The sequence below is a fragment of the Sus scrofa genome, chromosome 13 (assembly GCF_054392235.1).
Source record: "Sus scrofa isolate SSC_HxYL_T2T_F1_AM1 chromosome 13, Sscrofa_HxYL_maternal_Yorkshire_Landrace_v2.0, whole genome shotgun sequence".
NCBI lineage: Eukaryota > Metazoa > Chordata > Mammalia > Artiodactyla > Suidae > Sus > Sus scrofa.
This window is the reverse complement of record NC_139395.1, coordinates 45,978,547-45,996,836: the sequence shown is the minus strand read 5'-3', so window position 1 is coordinate 45,996,836 and position 18,290 is coordinate 45,978,547. Positions and strand designations below refer to the sequence as shown.

The window sequence follows — 18,290 nt, the reverse complement described above, 5'->3', positions numbered from 1 at the left end:
TTTTGAATGTGTGCATTTGAGGTAGGTCAATAGAAAAAAAGGAGTAAAGGAATGATCCTGAGAAGAGTGTGTCTGTGTTGGAGGGGGTGGGAACTAACAGCTCAGGCTGTTAATATTCATTCATTCATTTCTCAGAGAGCTCTTAGGTGTTTTTGTCCCAAGTGCTTGGTCATATAGAAATGCATGAGGGAATTCCCATTGTGGCTCAGCGGTAATGAACCCGACTAGTATCCATGAGGATGAGGGTTCAATCCCTGGCCTCACTCAGTGGCTTAAGGATCCAGCATTGCTTTGGCTGTGGCATAAGCTGGCAGCTACAGCTCGGATTCACCCCTACCCTAGGAATTTCCATATGCCGGGGGTGCAGCCCTAAGAAGACAAAAAAGAAATGCATGAGACTCAGTTCAAGGCAGGCCCCCTTAAGTGTTACCTGGGCTGTCCTACAGGTTCAGTGGGAGTTTTATCAAGAGTTAGCAAGGAGGATGGCACACAAGACTACTCAAACAAGGACTTCCTGTCATGGCTCAGCAGAAATGAACCTGACTAGTATCTATGAGGACGCAGGTTTGACCTCTGGCCCCACTCAGTGGGTTAAGGATCTGGTGTTGCTGTGGACTGTGGTGTAGGTCGCAGACACGGCTTAGATCATGAGTTGCTGTGGCTGTGGTGTAGGCCAGTGGCTACAGATTCAATTTGATGCCTAGCCTGGGAACCTCCATATGCCACGAGTGCTACCCTTAAAAAAAAAAAAAAAAAAAGACTACTCCTCAGACAAGAATATGACACTAAAATGGAGGTCACACAAGTGCTAGGCAGAAGTTATCTCTGGCTAAGAGGGAAGGTGTTAGAGGGGACTTCTGGGCTTGAGTGGCTAACAGGATTTTGTTAGGCAGCAGTGATGTGCAGGATGGTTAACAGGAACGGTGTTGGAGAGGAACTGGGGCAAAACTTTTCATTCTTGCATGCCCAGAGCCAAACTTAGCCTGTGAGTATCCTATGAGTGTCTGTGAAGGCAGTAAATGAAAAGGAGATGGTTGTCAGGGCCTAGAGGGTTCCCTCAGATAGCTGCTCAAATGTTGAACACCTGTCTTAATTGTTCCAAGTCTCTGGTCCTGTAAAGAGGTAGGATTATACTTCATTTGTCAGTACAGATTAGGTTCCACCAAATAAAAGAGCATAAGTTTAATCTCAGAGGCAGAGTGCTCTCTGAAGGATTGTTCAGCAGCACAGAGATGGGTGCCAGCTGGCAAGGCCCCACAGGGAATGCTTGAAGTCCAAAGAAGATGTTGCTGCTGGCTGTGCAACTTTTGACTATGACCAAAGCCAGCTGTTTTTCCTTTTCTATTAATATCAAATATGTTAGAGTTATAAAACAGGCTTCAGTCTATCAGTCTTTTCCAGGTTTTTTTTTTTTTTTTTTTTTTTTTCATTTCTGGCTGGCCCACAGAATATGGAGGTCCTGGCCCAGGGATCAGACCCAAGCTGCAGTTGTGACCTAAGCCGCAGCTGTAGCAATACCAGATCCCTAACCCACAGTGCCAGGCTGGGGATTGAACCTGCATCCCAGCACTCCCAAGGCACCACCAATCCCATTGCGCCACAGTGAGAACTACACTTTTCCAGTTATGACCTAGCAAAATCTCAGACTAGTTCTAGAGCCCCTTTTGAAAACATGTTTTTGGAGAAAATGTAGTAGTATTAGTATTATTCCCATAGTCGTACCAAGGGCCTACACACAAAATCTAGACTTATGTCTCTTAATTTAGGTATTTCAATACATATGCATTTAGCAACATTATGGTCTCTGTCCTTTAGGAATTTACTCCTCCTGGAGTCAAGGGTGGTAGTTAACATATGCCAGGAGAAAAAAAAGGAAAGGAGTAAGAGACACTGGGACTGCCACTAAGGTTAGAAAAGAGCTTACTACTGTGACTTTTCAGTGCTCCAAGAGGAGTTATTAGTTGGTGCAACAGTGAGGCAGGAGCTTGTTTGGAATGTAGGCCACTGTGGCTCAAAGTGGATTGGGGAATGAATGGTAGATAACCAGAGGGTAGGGAGTGGCATCCAGATCCCTTAGGGCCTCACTGATTACTGTACCCAGACTGTTTTTTTGTTGTTGTTGTTCTAAGCCAAGGAAGAATTCTGAGCCAACAAAGAAAAACCTTAACTTTGAGGTTTAGCAAGATCACTCTGGGTCCTGAGTAAGGATTAGGTTGTAGGGGAGCAAGGGTAGGGGCAGAAGACAAATTTAGCTATGAAAGTAATAATTCAGGTGAGGGCTTTTAGGGTCATAATGAAGGTCTGGGTGATATAGTATTAAAGTACAAAGGATCCAGATTTAATTTTGCTGATGGGTTTGAATGTTGGGTATGATGGGAACCCTGCAAGGACCTTTCTGAGGCCCTAGTGGAAATGCAGACCTAGGGGCTTCAGAGTAAGCTTAGTTCTTAGAGACTTTCAGGTAGCTCTTTCTCCAGTTTTTTCCCCTATGTAATACATTCATTGTATGTATTTGTCCTGCTCCCCTCCAACAATAGAGAGGTTCCTTGATAAGAGGAATTGTTCACTGGTACATGCCAGGCCTGCAGACAGCAGACTCCTTACATGAAGAGATGAACAATCCCATTTAAAGCAAATAGCAGTTCCCATCATGGCTCAGTGGAAGCGAATCTGACTAGTACTTATAAGGACACAGGTTCAATCCCTGGCCTTGCTCAGTGGGTTAAGGATCTGGTGTTGCCATGAGCTGTGGTAGAGGTCACAGATTTGGCTGGGATCCCATGTTGCTGTGGCTGTGGTATAGGCCAGCAGCTATACCTGTGATTCCACCCCTAGCCTGGGAACTTCCACGGGCCTGGGGTGCAGCCCTAAAAAGACAAAAAAAAAGCAATATGAACATCATAAAATAAAGATTTTTTTCCCCCCAAAGCATAAATTTCCCCACTAATCTCACGTAGTATATTCTGTCAGGTATACAATGACACACAAAAAAAACCCAATGGCCATTTCAAATGAGTTGGTTTAATTCCAGGTGGTACAGAATTTGGGATAGCACAATGCCTTAAAGAATGCACTTTGGCAGGATTCTGGGCTAGGTTTATATCTCATAGCCAAGGTAGAAATGACTGAAAAGAACCAAAGATGAAATGAGTCACTGCTTTTTTTTCTTTCTTTTTTTTTTTTTTACAAAAGTTTATTCTTAAATGTACAATAGGTTCCAAGACAACACTTCATTCTAGCTATAGGTGGCAAAAGATGTTATAGCAGGGAATCCAGATGTTTAAACAGGAATGGAATCATCATTGCCTCAGGCACAATGGAACAGTTTACTTTTTGCCAGATTTCTTAATTCCACCGGTGGCTGTAAAAGGAAAAAAAAAAGTCTCATCTAGGGAAAAATATAGTTCTATGATTTGAAGCCCCAGGGGCCTTACATGGGTCCCTTGTATGGCCCAGCTCTCTATCTTTTTTTTTGCTTTTTTGCTTTTTGGAGGCATATGGAGAGTCCCAGGCTAGGGGTAGAATTGGAACCACAGCTGCCTGCCTACGCCACAGCCACAGCAACTTAGGATCCAAGCCGCATCTGCCACTACACCACAGCTCATGGCAATGCCGGATCCTTAACCCACTGAGCAAAGCCAGGGACTGAACCCACATCCTCATGGATACTAGTGGGGATCTGTTTCTGCTGAGCCACAAGGGAAACTCCCCTGGACATTCTTTTTGACACAAGCATGCACAGCACTTCACCATATTGCATACTGTGAGTATACTGCAGAATGAGGATAAGGCAGGGCACAAGCAATGGGTATTTCAGAATGGCTCGTTTAATCCTCATCCCCTATCAACCTGTTTTACAGATAACAAAGTCTTAGTGTTGTTCAAAATTAACAAACTGGTGTGCAACAAAGCCAGATTCTAACCTGGGTAACCGGACTTCCAAGTCCAAATTCCTCTCACATCACATTTTCAGTATTATGATCCTGGGATTTGGTACACTAAATACCTTTATTTTACCAAATTTACCAATGACTGTATTTGGGACACAGTAGGTAATCTAACAAATAGTTATAGAATCAAGTATGCCTAATATAAGATCGAAAGTCCTAAGAGCTATGACAAAATAAACTTAAAAAAAAAAGTAGATGATGTTCAATAAGAAACCAGTAGTAGGAGTTTCCGTTGTGTCTCAGTGGAAATGAATCTGATAGCATCCATGAGGATGCAGGTTCAATCCCTGGCCTTGCTCAGTGGGTTAAGGATCTGGCATTGCTGTGAGCTGTGGTGTAGGTCACAGATGCAGCTCAGATCCTGCGTTGCTGTGGCTCTGGCATAGGATGGCAGCTACAGCTCCGATTAGACCCCTAGCCCGGGAATGTCCATAAGCCACGGGTGTGGCCCTTTTAGAAAAGACCAAAAAAAAAGAAAGAAAGAAAGAAAAGAAAAAGAAACCAGTAGTAAAGGACTTTAGTAAGGATTGCCTTTCTCCCAACACCTAATCACAGATTATGCACAATACCTCACATCACTCCGAGAAAGAATCTCAATAGCTAGAATCTCAGTGCTGTGTAAACAAAAACGAATAAACCCACTAGAATAGATGTTGAGAGAAGCCCTGAAGGACACTCCCACCATCCTAGACTTCACTGTCCCCAGTCTGGCTCATAGCAATCCAAGAGGATATAGGTAACTGCCAAGGAAATAACCACTAGTTTGATAAATGTAAACAGCACTTAAGAAAAACAAAAAGTACTGAGACTAATGGGATTAAAAATCTTTTGATATATAATCAATTCCTCTTATACAAAGACAAAAGAGGCAGAATGGTAGAGAATTAGGTTAAAAAAGCATATTGTGCAATAGCACAGCCAAGGAGCCAGGACTTTATCCATTACTCTAGGGGCATTCAGGATCGAAAAGACTCTGGATGCAAAAGTATATGTTAAAGTTAAGAGTAGTAAATCAAGAAATGTTATAAGCAACAAAGAAGCAGTGAATACATATTTGGAGCAAGAACCTGTGTAGGATATATGGAAACTCTACCGTATGAACTTGTAACTGAGACATACACATTTCTGTATTTCCATTTCTGCCACTTTCCTAAGGAAGAGAAGCCTAAACTAGGTCTGGCTCCAGCTCTTTCTGCTGCTGCGAATCTAAGCTTGGCCAGGGTTGTCCACCGCTACCAACACCAGCAACAGAGACCTCGCAACTCACTAACGAGGCAGGGCATTGACCTGCCGTGGCCAATATACAGAATGACGCTCAAACGTTTATCTGAGCTCTACTCAATCTCACTTACCCAAGGGGCCTTTCCCCGCGGCCTTCGCTTTTAGCTCCTCGAGTTTCTTTTGCTCCTCCTTTTGTTTCTGCTTGAATGCCTTATCTTCCTAGAGAGAGGAAGAGCGGATTCACTCCAGGCAGATTTCCCAGCCCCTTCGCTCCCGTCCACGCCTCCGCGCCCGCACTCACCTCGTCCATCTCCTTGGCCTGTTTCTTGGGCTGCTTCAGGGGCTTCTTCTTGCCACCTGCGGGCGACACGAGCACGCTCAGCCTGGCCCCCTCCGGGTCCCCTCCCTCTCCGCCACATCACACCGGCCCTGCACACTTACCTTCGCGGCCCGACATGGCGCCTACCGCCCCTTCCCCAGACCCTGCCACCGGATGCGGAGCGCTGCGTCCCACCCCCTGCGTCTATACCTCCATGCAGACCTGCTGATTGGCTCCGAGTCCGGAAGTTGTGTGCCCGCTGCCGGAAGTGGCCCTGCGGGGGCAGGCACTAAAGGGTCAGAGATCAACTGAGCGGCCGGCGTTCGATTGAGGTTGAGGATCCCGCGCCCAGCGCTTCAGGTACGGGGGTGGAGGGCGGAGGGCGGAGGGCGAAGCGCGGGGGTGGGTGGTAGTGTCTTGCTCCGGGAGGGTCCGGAAGCCGCCAGGCATGCTTAACCGCAGACGCTAAGCTTGGGACCCTTCATGAGGGAAGCACTGCAGGTAGACGAAAGGGTTTGTGCAAAGGCCTTGAAGCTAGGACACGTTCCTAGAACCGAGGAAAACACAGCGTGACTGGAGAGAGATGCCAGGGAAGAGGCAGAATTGGGCTGGGGCTAGATCGCCTGGTTCTAGAGCTTTGGAGGCCACTGAAAGGAATTAGGGTTTTGTAATACAGCCCGGGGTGCGACATTTTGCAAACTCTGCTTATTCATCCAATACGTTTTTGTTGAGTGTGACCCATGCAGGTAGTACTTTAGGCACTGAGGGTGCAGCAGGGAACAGGCATTCATCTTGCTCTGGTCAAGCTGACCTTCTGGTGGGTGAGACCGAATATAAGTAGATAAGTGAAATGCGTACCTTGGGTCATGTGATATGCGCCTGGGGGAAAATAAAGCGGAGAAAGTAGGTAAGGTGTCTTGGGGTGGGAGTGGATGGCTTTGACATTTGAGCAAGCAATAGGATAGCGAACAACTGGTGCAATGTGAAGATCCTGGAAGTTGGAATAACCTAGTGTGCAACATCAAGAAGAACCTTGCACGGTAGTAATGTGAGGTGAAGGATATGTTAGCTAATCTTCCTGTGGTAAACATTTAGCAGTATACACATGTATCAACTCATCATATTGTACACTTTTAACTTATACAATGATGTATGTCAGCTTTATCTTGATAAATCGTGGTGGGGGTGGGGGGTGTTCCATGTGACTGGAGCAGAGCAGGAACAGAAGACCAGTGGGAGATGAGGTCAGGAAAGTTGGAGAGCCAAGTGTTGAATGCTCTCTAGGCTATGGACAAGATTTTGGCTTTTACCTTGAGGCAAGTGGAGAACCTTGCAGGGTTTGAGCAGAGAGAAACATGGTCTGACTTGTGTTTTGAAGGGATCACTACTCCGTTGACAGTCGGAGCTAGAGAGTATAAGCAGGGAGACCTTTCAGAGGCTCTTAGTATAATCCTGGCAAAAGATGTTGGTCGCTGGGACTAGGCGATAGCAGTGGCAGGAGCAAAGGGAAGGGTGATTCTGTATTCAGTTTCAGAGGTAGAGATGGCTTTTGCTAATAGATTGAATGTGAGGAGGGAGAGAAAGCAGAGTCAGGGATGATGCGAGAGTTTTGGCCTGATTGGGAATTGGGGTTTCCATCAACCAAGATGGAGAATGTGGGAAAGCCACGTTTGAGAAGGGAAGATAAGGGCTCCATTAGCTTTCCAAATAAAGACGTGGATTGGGCAGTTTAGTTAATGAGCGTGTAATCTGGAGGAGAGGTACGGGCTAGAGGGGTCAGAACATTGTTTTTTAGTAACAGCTTTACTGAGATATGATTTACGTACCATACAATACTCACCTACTTAATGTGTACAATTTATTGGTTTTTAGTATATTTGCAATGTTGTGCAATAATCCCTACAATCAATTTTAATAAACTTTTAAAAGATTATTTATTTATTTATTTAGCTTTTTTAGGGCTGCACCCATGGCATATAGAAGTTCCCAGGCTAGGGGCAAAATCAGGAGTTGTAGCTGCTGGCCTACCACAGCCACAACAGTGCAGGATCCTTAACCCACTGAGCAAGGCCAGGGATCGAACCCACAACCTCATGGTTCCTAGTCGGATTCGTTTCTGCTGTGCCATGATGGGAACTCCTTAAAAAGTATTTATTTATTTTAAAATGAATTTTTTTGTTTGGCTGCATCCGTAGCATGTGGAAGTTCCCAGGTCAGGGATCGAATCCATGCCACAGCAGTAACTGGAGCCACAGCAGTGATAACACAGATCTGTAACCCACTGAGACAGTAGGGAACGCCCTACAATCAATTTCAGAACATTTTTGTAGATGACTTTTCAAGGCACTGGACTGGATGAGAGAGGAGCCTAAGGATGGAGTCCTGGGGCACTCTGTGTAGAGGTTGTAGAAGTGAGTTGGGGACTGGAAGCCAAGAGGAGAATGCAGTTCAAGGAGGAGAGGGTGATGATGAAGCACAGGTTGCTGATGGCGAGTGAGACGAGGATAGAACTGATCATTAGCAACATGGAAATGACCTCGACAAGAGCAGTTCCAGTGCCATGGTAGGAGTGAAGGCCAGATCAGAGAATGCTTTCTTTTCTTTCTTTTTTTTAATGGCCGCACCCATGGCATATGAAAGTTCCTGGGCCAGGGATCAAATCCACACTACATTGACCCAAACTGCTGGAGTGGCAATGCTAGATTCTTAACCCCGACGCAACACACGGGAACTCTGGATCAGAGAGGGTTTAAATCAGAATGGGTGAAGAGGAACTGGAGACAGCTAGTGCAGATACTCTGTCAAGGACTAAAGAGGAGGAGAGAAGTGGGACAGTTGCTGGAGGGGGTGTCAAGTCAATGTCTGAGGAGGGGAGAGGACCTGGGGTATAGCTTGGTCTTCCCTAGAGCATGAATTGTTTTCATCCTGAGGAACAACAGAGAAGGTGGGAATGAGACAGACAGTGTCAAGTGGGAAACTCCTATAGTAGGAGTTTATGGGACTTCTCTCCCACTTTTAAAATATCTTCTTGGTGAAAAATGAAGCAAGCCCATCAGCTACAAGGGAGGATGAGGTACCAATGATGGAGGTTGTAGGAAAGGGCATTTGGTAGGAGATGGTTATCTGGATGGAGTAGGAGAATGGGTTTGGAGGGGCAAGATTCTGAACTTGGCCTTCAAAGTTCATCTGTCTGGCCTGTCCATCCACTTTCTTCTCCTCTCCTCTGCTGCTTTCCAGCTGCCCTGGTTGCTTTTTGGATTTTGGATGGCTTCAAGTGCTTTTCCACTTTTTCTCTATGCCAGGAACTTCTTCCTTTTGCTGGTTGGAGGGCCCCTGAGACATCTAAGTGAAGAGGAGCTGGGAGTCAAGCCAGGGTGGGAGGGTGGAAGGCAGAGAGGAGGGACTGGTGTGGAGAAAAAAACTTGGAAGTCATTGGTGCCTCCCCTCCCAAACTGAAGTTCCTGCTTTCTCCAAGCTTAGGTTCTGGTGAGGAGCAAAGCAACACGTGAAGAAGGCAATATGTGTCTGATGTAGAAAAAGAAAGCAGGTGAGGTGGTCAAGGAGGGAATGGTCAAGAAACTCCTTATCAGGAGGTGACATTTGAGCAAAGATGTAGAAATCAGGGTGATTCCAATGAACTTGTGGAAGCAGAGGTCCAGGCAGAAGAAATGGCAGGGCACAGAGCCTGTGGCAGGATTGTCTCAGCAGGGTAGGGTGGGTTATGTACAGGGAAAGAGAGAAGGAAGGTGTTAAGGGCTGAGAGGACCGGGGCTTGATGACCACTGGCAGGACTGGTGTTCATGCCTGGTGACATGGGAGCTGTCAGGGGGGTTTGAGCCGAGAGATGTGATCTGAATTATGAGTTAACAGAGCCTCTGGTTGCCACATGAAGAACAGTTGTGAGGGTCAGGGGAGGAAGCCAAGCCTGTGTAGGTGGCCGTAGCTGTCATCTCCACCAGGACTGTGGGTCCAGGAATGGGCTGCTCTTGGAGGAGAAGCCAGGAAAGGAGGCTGAGAAGGGTAGTGATTTCAAAAAGAGAGGATCTTGAAAGTTGCAGAGGTGTTGGAGAGCAAATCTGAGTAGCAACTGCTTATTTGGTGAGAGTTTTTGTTGTTAGGTTTTTTTGGTTTGTTTTTTGCTTTTTACGGCTGTACCTACAGCATATGGAGGTTCCCAGGCTAGGAACTGAATCTAGCAACACCAGATCCATGCCGCATCTGTGACCTACACCACAGCTCATGGCAATGCCAGATCCTTAACCCGCTGAGCTAGGCCAGGGTTCAAACCTGTGTCCTCATGGATATAAGTCAGATTTGTTTCTGATGAGCCATGACGAGAACTCCCTCTTTCATCTCTTGATCTTTTTTCCCAGAGCTGCACCCATAGCATATGGAAGGTCCCAGGCTAGGGGTCAGATTGGAGCTGTAGTTGCTGGCCTACACCAGAGCCACAGCAACATGGGATCCGAGCCTTGTCTGCAACCTACACCATAGCTCATGGCAATGCCGGATCCTTACCCCACTAGGTGAGGCCAGGGCTCAAACCCACATTCTCACGGATAGTAGTCGGATTCATTTCTGCTGAGCCACAAGGGAACTCCCACACCTGTTGTTGTTTTAAGGCGGAAGTTTTACAGGGCTTCAGGAGAGCAATCTTGGTGGTGGAGTGTGATTAAGAGAGAGGTGGGCTGAGGAAGTAGTGATAGCCAAAGGCAAACCCTTTCTGTTGAACATGGCTGAGGAGGGCAGGTGCTTTGCTTTGATGAGGGGTACACCTGCATGATTATTGTGGGGCCACAGCTCGTGGTCAGTGGGCACTGGCATTGAGCCTAGGAGGCTTGCCCCAGCTTGCTGGGGCATGGATGGCGTGCACTCCCATGGACCTTATGAATGGGGCCCAGGGGTTCCGGTGCAGCATTGGTTTGGAAACACTGTTCCAGGGATGTCCCCTTCTGTCGTGCTCAGCTCAGGCTGTGGCCAGGAGGCCTGCCCTTACCCAACCATCTTTGTTTTCTAGAGGGCTCAAACTTCTCCAAGGAAAGCTCCATAGGGAGGAGGTGGCCTTATCCCTTACCTTACATCAGGAAAGGTATTTCTCTTTTTTTGGCTGTGCTAACAGCATGCGGAAGTTCCTGGGCCAGGGATCAAACCTAAGCAGAAGTAGTGAGAACATTGGATCCTTAACCACCAGTCCATCAGGGAACTCCAGGAAGACCCTTTCTTTATAATTGGAGCTCTTCTAGTCTGTGTTCCTGTCCCCACCCCCTCTGTGTTTCTCTTTCTGGTCTGGTTGTTTGGCCATCAGGTGTCACTCTGACAGCCAGAGTCAGTACTTGGGGGGCAGGGGTGATTTGACCAGAGGAGGGTGCTCTGGCCCATGTTTTGCCCTGGGAACATGGGTCATCTGGCCTTCTCTTTAGGGACCTCAGAATCACTTCTGCTCTTGGGCTCCGGCGAGGCCTGACTGGATAATGGGAGACTGCCTGAGCTGTGCAGGTAACAGAAGTAGGCGTTGTTGGGGCCCAAACATCAAAGCAAGGTTGAAAAGGGAAAGACTAAAGAAACCTAACCTGTTGAGCAGAGACTCAGGTTGGAGAGGAGGAAGAAAGCTTATAGAAAGTGAGAAATGTGAGACTGGGAGTTGGTTGCCCGGAATGTCTGGGCTTGGAGGGGCAGGAGGAAAGTTGGTGTGAACCTAAGAAAAACTATCCTCTGTGAAGAAATCTGGGTGGTTTTGTTTTGTTTTATTTTCCCCCTGGAATTGTCTTTTCAGAGGAGAGCTGAGGAGAGGGTTTTCTGCCTGGCGACATGGATGACCTATGTCCTTGAACAGAAGTAAAACTGCTTCCCCAGTGCTGAGGCAGACTTCCCCCAGGCTAGTCTCAGGGAGACTAGAAAGTTGGTTTTGATGGTCATTTATAGGAATCTTTCTCTGAAATCTCCCTCAGTCAGTTCAGTTTCCCTGTGAATCTTTTTTTTTTTTTTTTTTTTTTTTTTTTGTCTTTTTAGGGCTGTATCTACAGCATATGGAGGTTCCCAGGCTAGGGGTTGAATTGTAGCTACAGCTGCTGGCTTATGTCGCAGCCACAGCAATGTCAGATCTGAGCTGTATCTGCGACCTACACCACAGCTTACGGCAAAGCCGGATCCTTAACCCACTGAGTGAGGCCAGGGATCAAACCCGTGTCCTCGTGGATACTAGTTGGATTCGTTAATAGCTGGGCCACGACTAGAACTCCTCCCTGCGAGTCTTTATGAGTCTTTGAGGGGCTCTCTCTGAAGTGCAGGTTTAAGAATTAAGAACTTCCCTTGGAGTTCCTGTCATGGCTCAGTGGTTAACGAATCTGACTAGGAACCATGAGGTTGTGGGTTTGATCCCTGGCCTCGCTCAGTGGGTTAAGGATCCAGCGTTGCTGTGGCTATGGCATAGGCTGGCAGCTATAGCTCCAATTAGACCCCTAGCCTGGGAACCTCCATATGCTGCAGAAGTGACCGTAGAAAAGGGGAAAAGACCAAAAGAAAAAAAAGAATTTTCCTTGAGGAAGTTCCCTCGTGGCTCAGCCGGTTAAGGATCAGGCATTGTCTCAGTGGTGGCTCAGGTTGCAAATGCTGCGAGGGTTCAATCCCTGACCCAGGAACTTCTACATGCTCCTGGCAGGGCCAAAAAAAAAAAAAAAAGAATTTTCCTTGAGATTATCAGAAAACAGGACACCAGGATTCTTATCCAAATCACTTCAGAGACTTGGGAAGGTGGGAGGAATAGGAGTGTCTGGTTCTTGTGGCTTCATGGAGGGAGGTGGAAGGCCTGTGTTCCTCCCAGTCTGCTCCATTGTGTGGGAGCACCAGGTGAAGCCTGACCCTGGTGGTTCCCATGTCTGGGCCCAACAGAGTGGTGCTCAGTTTGGAGTTTTTAATGGAAACTATTCTATTCAGAACTGTTCGTAGGCCTTGAGACCTGACTTAAGCTCAGCCTTTCTCAGCTGTGAGCTGATCTGTCTGGCATCCCCCCACAGATCTCCTGATGACAGGGTGCAGCCCTGTGTTTGCCATGCAGCACGTCGTGGGTGTGTCCCCCATACTGGTGCGGAGAGGCCTCCTTGGAAAGGACCTCTTTATGACCAGGACTCTCTGCAGCCCAGGCCCCAGCCAGCCCAAAGAGAAAAGACCTGAAGAGGTGGCCCTTGGGCTTTACCACCGCCTCACAGCCCTGGGAGGAGTCCTGGGGCACAGTATTCGGCAACAAGCATCCTCCACGGCCAAGGCTTGGTGGGACAGATATGAAGAGTTTGTTGGACTCAGTGAGGTTCGAGAGGCCCAGGGAAATGTGACTGAGGTGAGGAGGGGAGATGGGGTGGTTAGCCCTGCCCTTTGACCTGGGCAATATATGTAGCCTGGAGGCTCCTGCCAAATAAATCACCAGCCACAGGTGCTGGGAAGCTACATCCAGATTTGTCATTTCATGAACAGATACCACTGGGAGAGGGAGCTGACTCATTTCTCACGTGATAGCTTGGGTTTGAAAACTACCAGGGCGAAGGGCTCTTCCCCCCCAACCCGCCCCCGAAAACAAGTTGCTGTGTATGCTGTTTACCATTGAGTCCTAGGCCATTAACATCCTTTCTGTTAGGCCAGCAAACACTTCCTTAATTGACTGGCGGTTTGTGGTGGTCATTGCCTGGAGGGTTGCTGCGTTACAGTGTCGTCAAAGCCCGTATGTGCTTAAAACATCCCTCATGAAGGTAGAGGCACTGGGAAACATCAGACTGTGAGGTGGAAACGTCAGACTCTGGTTGTCAAATCCTTTGTGGCAGTGGAGATGTGTTGTGCCATTTCTGTTCCCACTCCTGCCTGGGTGCAAACCAGGGGTAGGAAGAACCCAGGGTTCAGCTGGAGGTTTTGAGGCACAGTGCTGTCTCTCCCTTTGGAGGTCATGACTTTTGCCCAAACCAGAGTTTCTAGGTCTGTAGAATGGAGGCCAGAGCAACGCCTTTCAGGCATTTATTGGCAGGTGTAGGTAAGGTAATACACATGAAGCGGATTAAAATCCTAGGGCCCTTGGAATTCCTGTTGTGGCTCAGCGGTGATGAACCAAACCAGTATCCATGAGGATATGGGTTCTACCCCTGGCTTCGCTCAGTGGTTTAGGGGTCCAGTGTTGCTGTGAGCTGTGGTGTAGGTCACAGATGTGGCTGGGATCCCATGTTGCTGTGGCTGTGGTGTAGGCCAGCAGCTGTAGCTCCTATTCGACCCCTAGCCTGGGAACCTCCATATCTGCAGGTATGGTCCTAAAAAGACAAATAAACAAACAAAAAACAAAAATCATAGGGGCCTGCTGTGGTTTGTATGAGACTAAACTAGCGTCAATTGGTTAGGTTGACACCGATTGTGTGCAACCATCTAACAAGCTATGTCCAAGTCTCTCAGGGGTGGGGTGTTTGCACTTGAAGGGATACATACCATGATGCTGATGGGCATGGCCTGAGGCTATACTTTGAGGAACGACTGTGTGAGCCAGGATTATGTGTCAAAGGACTCTCCACTCTTTGTACTGACACCCCACTGACCTCTGCCCAGCCTGGGAATAGTGCAGAGCCTGTGTGGGTGTGGAGAGAAGGGGCAGATGTCTTCTCTTGTTTTCTCTGCAGGCAGAAAAAGTGTTCATGGTGGCTCGTGGACTTGTCCGGGAGGCTCGGGAGGACTTGGAGGGTCAACAGGCCAAGCTGAAGGAGGTGAGGGACCGTTTGGACCGCATCTCCAGAGACGATAACCAGTATCTGGAACTGGCTACTCTGGAGCACAGGATGCTGCAGGTAGGCACCTTCCCCACCTGGACTGGGACCCTAGCCTGGCAGGTCATGGAGGGGTGAGGTGGGAACTCTTGACCGCTTTGGTGGTCAGAGAGCTGGTGAGGAGGTAAGCCAGAAGCCCCTGTGGACGGACGGGGACCCAGGTTTCCAGGGCCTCTGCACCAACTTCCTCCTAGAGTACTGGGGGGGATCAGTGGTCCAGGACAGTGTATAATCTAGGTCCCAGATTACTGAGGAGGGGGCACCATGGAGGGGGCTTACCCAGAGAGAGACAGACACCTCCCTTCTGTTCTAGACACATTCTCTAGACACCAGAGCATGTCTGGTCAGACCCACTGCTGCCAGGGGAAGAGGATAGTGCCGCTCACCTTGACCAGCCCCAATTTCTTTGCTCCCCCACCTGGACCAGGCTCATGTTGCCCTCACTCATTCACTGTGTTTCTGGAGCATGTAATCTGTGCCTGGCGTGAGGCTGAGCCCTGGGGAGATGGTGGTGGGACATCTGCTGGCAGCTCCAGCTGCTGGGCTGTGCTGCTGCTACAGCTTTGCTTCTGCAGGAGGAGAAGAGGCTGCGCATGACCTATCTGCGTGCCGAAGACTCTGAGCGAGAGAAGTTCTCCCTCTTCTCTGCAGCTGTGCGGGAAAGTCATGAGAAGGAGCGCACTCGGGCTGAGAGAACCAAGAACTGGTCCCTCATTGGGTCCGTCCTGGGGGCCCTGATTGGTGTGGCTGGCTCCACCTATGTGAACCGTGTGCGGTTACAGGAGCTGAAGGCCTTGCTTCTGGAGGCTCAGAAAGGGCCTGTGAGCCTCCAGGAGGCCATTCGAGAACAGGCATCCAGCTACTCCCTCCAGCAGAGGGACCTCCGTGACCTCATGGCGGACTTGAGGGGCCTGGTGCAAGCCGGGCCTGGGCAGAGCTCTTTGTCCCAGGCAGGTACTTCACCTACCCATGACAGAGACACAGGTGTCCTTTCAGCTGCCCTGAAAGAGCAGCTCAGCCATTCCAGGCAGGTCCATTCATGTCTAGAAGCTTTACGAGAGCAACTTGATGGCCTGGAAAAGACTTTCAGCCAAATGGCTGGGGTGGTTCAGCTTGCAAAGGCTGCAGCGCATCCAGGCATGGCGGAGCCAGGAGATGGGCCTCTGCCTGGCTCCTTGCTGGAACAGGGGAGCGTGATCTTGGCGCTGTCGGACACGGAGCAGAGGCTACAAGCCCAGGTCAACAGGAACACCATCTGTGGCACACTGGTCACCTGCATGACATTTGTGGCCATCCTGCCTGTGCTTTATACACTGTTCAGGGCCAGCTAGCCCCTGGACGCTTTTCCAGAGGGTCTGAAGAAATAGGTATGGATGTGGATTTAATTAGAGAGTGAAGCAGTTGAACTGAGCCTTTGGGTGTGCACTCAGCCTGAGGCTGAGTCGGAGCACTGTCTGTGTGGCTTACCAGCTGATACACTTTGCTTTTTAGGCAGCACTCATTTACATTAACTGTCAAAAGTTTGTGCTAATGTCCAATTAAAATGTGTTTGGGGTTTATTATTTAAAATAATTTATACTAGACTAAGTTTTGTCCATTGAAAATTGAGATTTGGGACTGTGGGTTGGGCCTGAAAGTAAGGTCATCACCCCCTTTTAGTTTCTCTCTCATCTCTTTTGTAAATATTTATTTTTATTCTTTTAAATTTTAGGGCCACACCCGTGGCATATGGAGGTTCCCAGGCTAGGGGTTGAATCGGAGCTACAGCTGTCGGCCTGTACCACAGCCACAGCAACTCGGGGTCTGAGCCACACAACTCGTAGGTATGTGACCTACACCACAGCTCACGGCAATTCTGGATCCCTGGCCCTCTGAGTAAGGCCAGGGATCGAAGCTGCGTCCTCATGGATGCTAGTCAGGTTTGTTTCTGCTGAGCCATGACGGGAACTCCCTCTCTTATCTCTTGGTCTTGCCCTTTGGCTCAGGACCCATTTGGATGCACTTACCCCTTGAGGCCTGGATTTTTTTCTCTCTTTCTTTCTTTCTTTTTTTTTTTGGCTGCACCTGTGGCATATGGAAGTTCCTGGGTCAGGGGTTGAATCCACACCACAGTGGCAAGCTAGCTGCTGAAGTGACAACGCTGGATCCTTAACTGGCTGTGCCACGACAGAGCTCGGAGGCCTGGATTTTCACTTTGGATTTCCTGGCCTGTCTTTCACTTGCCCAATCTCCCTGTGCCAGATGGCCCATGGGTTCTAGTTGCCTGCAAAATACTCGTTGGTAATCATGGTTACTGCCCCTCTTCTGAATCACTTTCTCTGCCATGTTGGGGAAAACTTCCTGGTTCTAACACTGGAGGAATGATCAGAGGAGAGTGGGGAAGAGGGATTGGGGGAATGGTTGGTAAACATTGCTGGGAACATAATTACAGGAATTGGCAGCCGGTCTGGTTCCCTGGTGCAAAGAATGCTTTGGGCAGCACCACTCGGGTGTGGGTGTCATCCCACACACAGCCTAGGGATGGCCTCTGTAGGCATAAGCAGAGCTCGGCCCACCAGCAGTGTGAGTGGGGAGGAGCCTCCCAGAGGTGGGAGGTGCAGATGGGGGGCGGGGACATGGAGGCAGACTGCCCTGAGAACCCTTGACTTCCTCTCTTTTCAGTGGACAACAGCCACTTTGACCTCCCAGGCTAAATGGCCATGGGTGGCCTTGAATGTCCTTGAGTAAATAGAAGTAGTGAGGAGGCACTCTGCTTGAGCTGTGGGTCTGGAGAACCCATCCTTCTTTCTGGCTGCACAGAGGTGTGCAAGGTCTGCAGATAGGGGCTTCTGCAGGTTGGGCTTGTTTGCCTCTGCAGAGCTGACTCAACAGCAGAGGCCGGTGGAACCAGAAGTGCTTCCATGAGGTGCCCTCCTTTCTTGGGCGCCTGTGCTTAGGGCAGTGAGCATGGCTCAAGTGGCCCTGTGGATGCCCTGAACTGAGCCCCCGATCCCTTGGTCGTTTGGTCACTCTATCCAAGGCATTATTTCCTTTTTGTAATGATTCTTCAGAAGGGCATGGAATGAAATGACCTCTACACTTGGGCTATGTTCACCCTCCATCAGGGGTAGGAGATGCCCTATCTGTGTATAGATGTGGCCTTTGGGAATCCTAGGTCCCCCTCTCGGGTGAGGTAGGTACTAAAGGGTATGCATTTGAGTGAATGGGTCTGGGGAGAGGAGGATTCCAGGCACATGCTGGCCCCCCCCCCCCCCCACAAGCTGCACAGGCAGAAAAGTTGAGGTGTGTGAGGGCTTGGCTGAGATGGTGATGAGTATGGGGGAGTTGTGGAGCATAAGGTTAGAGAATGAAGTGGAGGACCGGAGTGCCAGATAGGCACCTGGGGTCTTTGATGTTTGGAAGCCACGAGGGAACTGGTGCAGACAAGGTGCTGAGCGCCTGGACCCAGGTGCAGGAAGAGATGGTGGAGGAAAGGGAGCAACCTGAGGAGTTGGGGAGGAAGAATTTGGAAGGTGGAGTTGGAAATAGGAGAGTGAAGGCAGGCTCTGGATGGGTAGCAGGTGGGAAGAGGGTGCTGGTGGTTTAGCTCTTTTGACAATAGCCAGTGCAGATGACCTGAACTTTCTGGTTGAGGCTTCCCCAGCCTGTGCAGGATATGGGGTCTTCCAGGGAGGTCTGTATATGAAAAAATTTGCCTTCCAGGAGGCTGTCTCCATGGCCTCCAGCCAGAGTCCTTCAAAAGTCTTAAAAAGATGGGCTAGGTCCTGGCTCCTGAGTTTGCAGTGGGCAGGGTGGGGTGTGAAGGGCCTGGCATAGGGCACACCTGGGCCTCAGGAGAGAACCCAGATGTTCCTCCCTCCGAAGGCCCGGATATTTGCTGGTGAGGGAGTTCAGACTTGCCCAAGGCTTCTCACCTTGGGGTGGGTCCAGGTACAAGTCTGGGAGGAAAGGAAAGAAATGTGCCCTTACATGTGCACTTTTGCAGCGGTGCGCCCTCCTCTAACAGCCGGC

The 18,290-nt window shown here is 49.1% G+C and overlaps 1 protein-coding gene and 1 long non-coding RNA gene across 10 annotated transcripts; one reads left to right on the top strand and one right to left on the bottom strand.

The window, feature by feature from the left end:
* Positions 1-3,001: 3,001 nt before the first annotated feature.
* Positions 3,002-5,668, bottom strand: LOC100521518 (uncharacterized). Of its 2 annotated transcripts, none has more exons than XR_014823145.1 (4): positions 5,613-5,668; positions 5,473-5,528; positions 4,296-5,390; positions 3,002-3,600 (listed from the first exon to the last, which is right to left on the bottom strand). It is a non-coding gene; the product is annotated as an uncharacterized LOC100521518 (long non-coding RNA). The 2 variants fall into 2 exon arrangements; XR_306773.4 differs by having other exon boundaries at positions 3,002-3,361; positions 5,303-5,390.
* Positions 5,669-5,785: 117 nt separating this feature from the next.
* CCDC51 (coiled-coil domain containing 51) lies at positions 5,786-15,848 on the top strand. 8 transcript variants are annotated; one of them, XM_003132183.5, is made up of 5 exons: positions 5,786-5,850; positions 10,911-10,986; positions 12,504-12,823; positions 14,136-14,300; positions 14,855-15,848. In XM_003132183.5, the coding sequence occupies exons 2-5, from the start codon at positions 10,962-10,964 to the stop codon at positions 15,608-15,610; spliced, it is 1,266 nt and encodes a 421-aa protein (XP_003132231.1). In that variant the 5' UTR covers positions 5,786-5,850; positions 10,911-10,961; the 3' UTR covers positions 15,611-15,848. The 8 variants fall into 8 exon arrangements, with proteins under 8 accessions (XP_003132231.1, XP_084844482.1, XP_003132230.1 ...); XM_084988356.1 differs by having other exon boundaries at positions 14,593-15,848; XM_003132182.5 differs by lacking the exon at positions 10,911-10,986.
* Positions 15,849-18,290: the final 2,442 nt, after the last annotated feature.

Excerpts from the sequence above, each read along its gene's own strand:
- CCDC51 (XM_003132183.5), top strand. The coding sequence starts at position 10,962 with ATGGGAGACTGCCTGAGCTGTGCAG. Across the intron at positions 12,824-14,135 it reads CCCAGGGAAATGTGACTGAG|GCAGAAAAAGTGTTCATGGT; the intron begins GTGAGGAGGGGA and ends TTTTCTCTGCAG. Across the intron at positions 14,301-14,854 it reads TGGAGCACAGGATGCTGCAG|GAGGAGAAGAGGCTGCGCAT; the intron begins GTAGGCACCTTC and ends TTGCTTCTGCAG.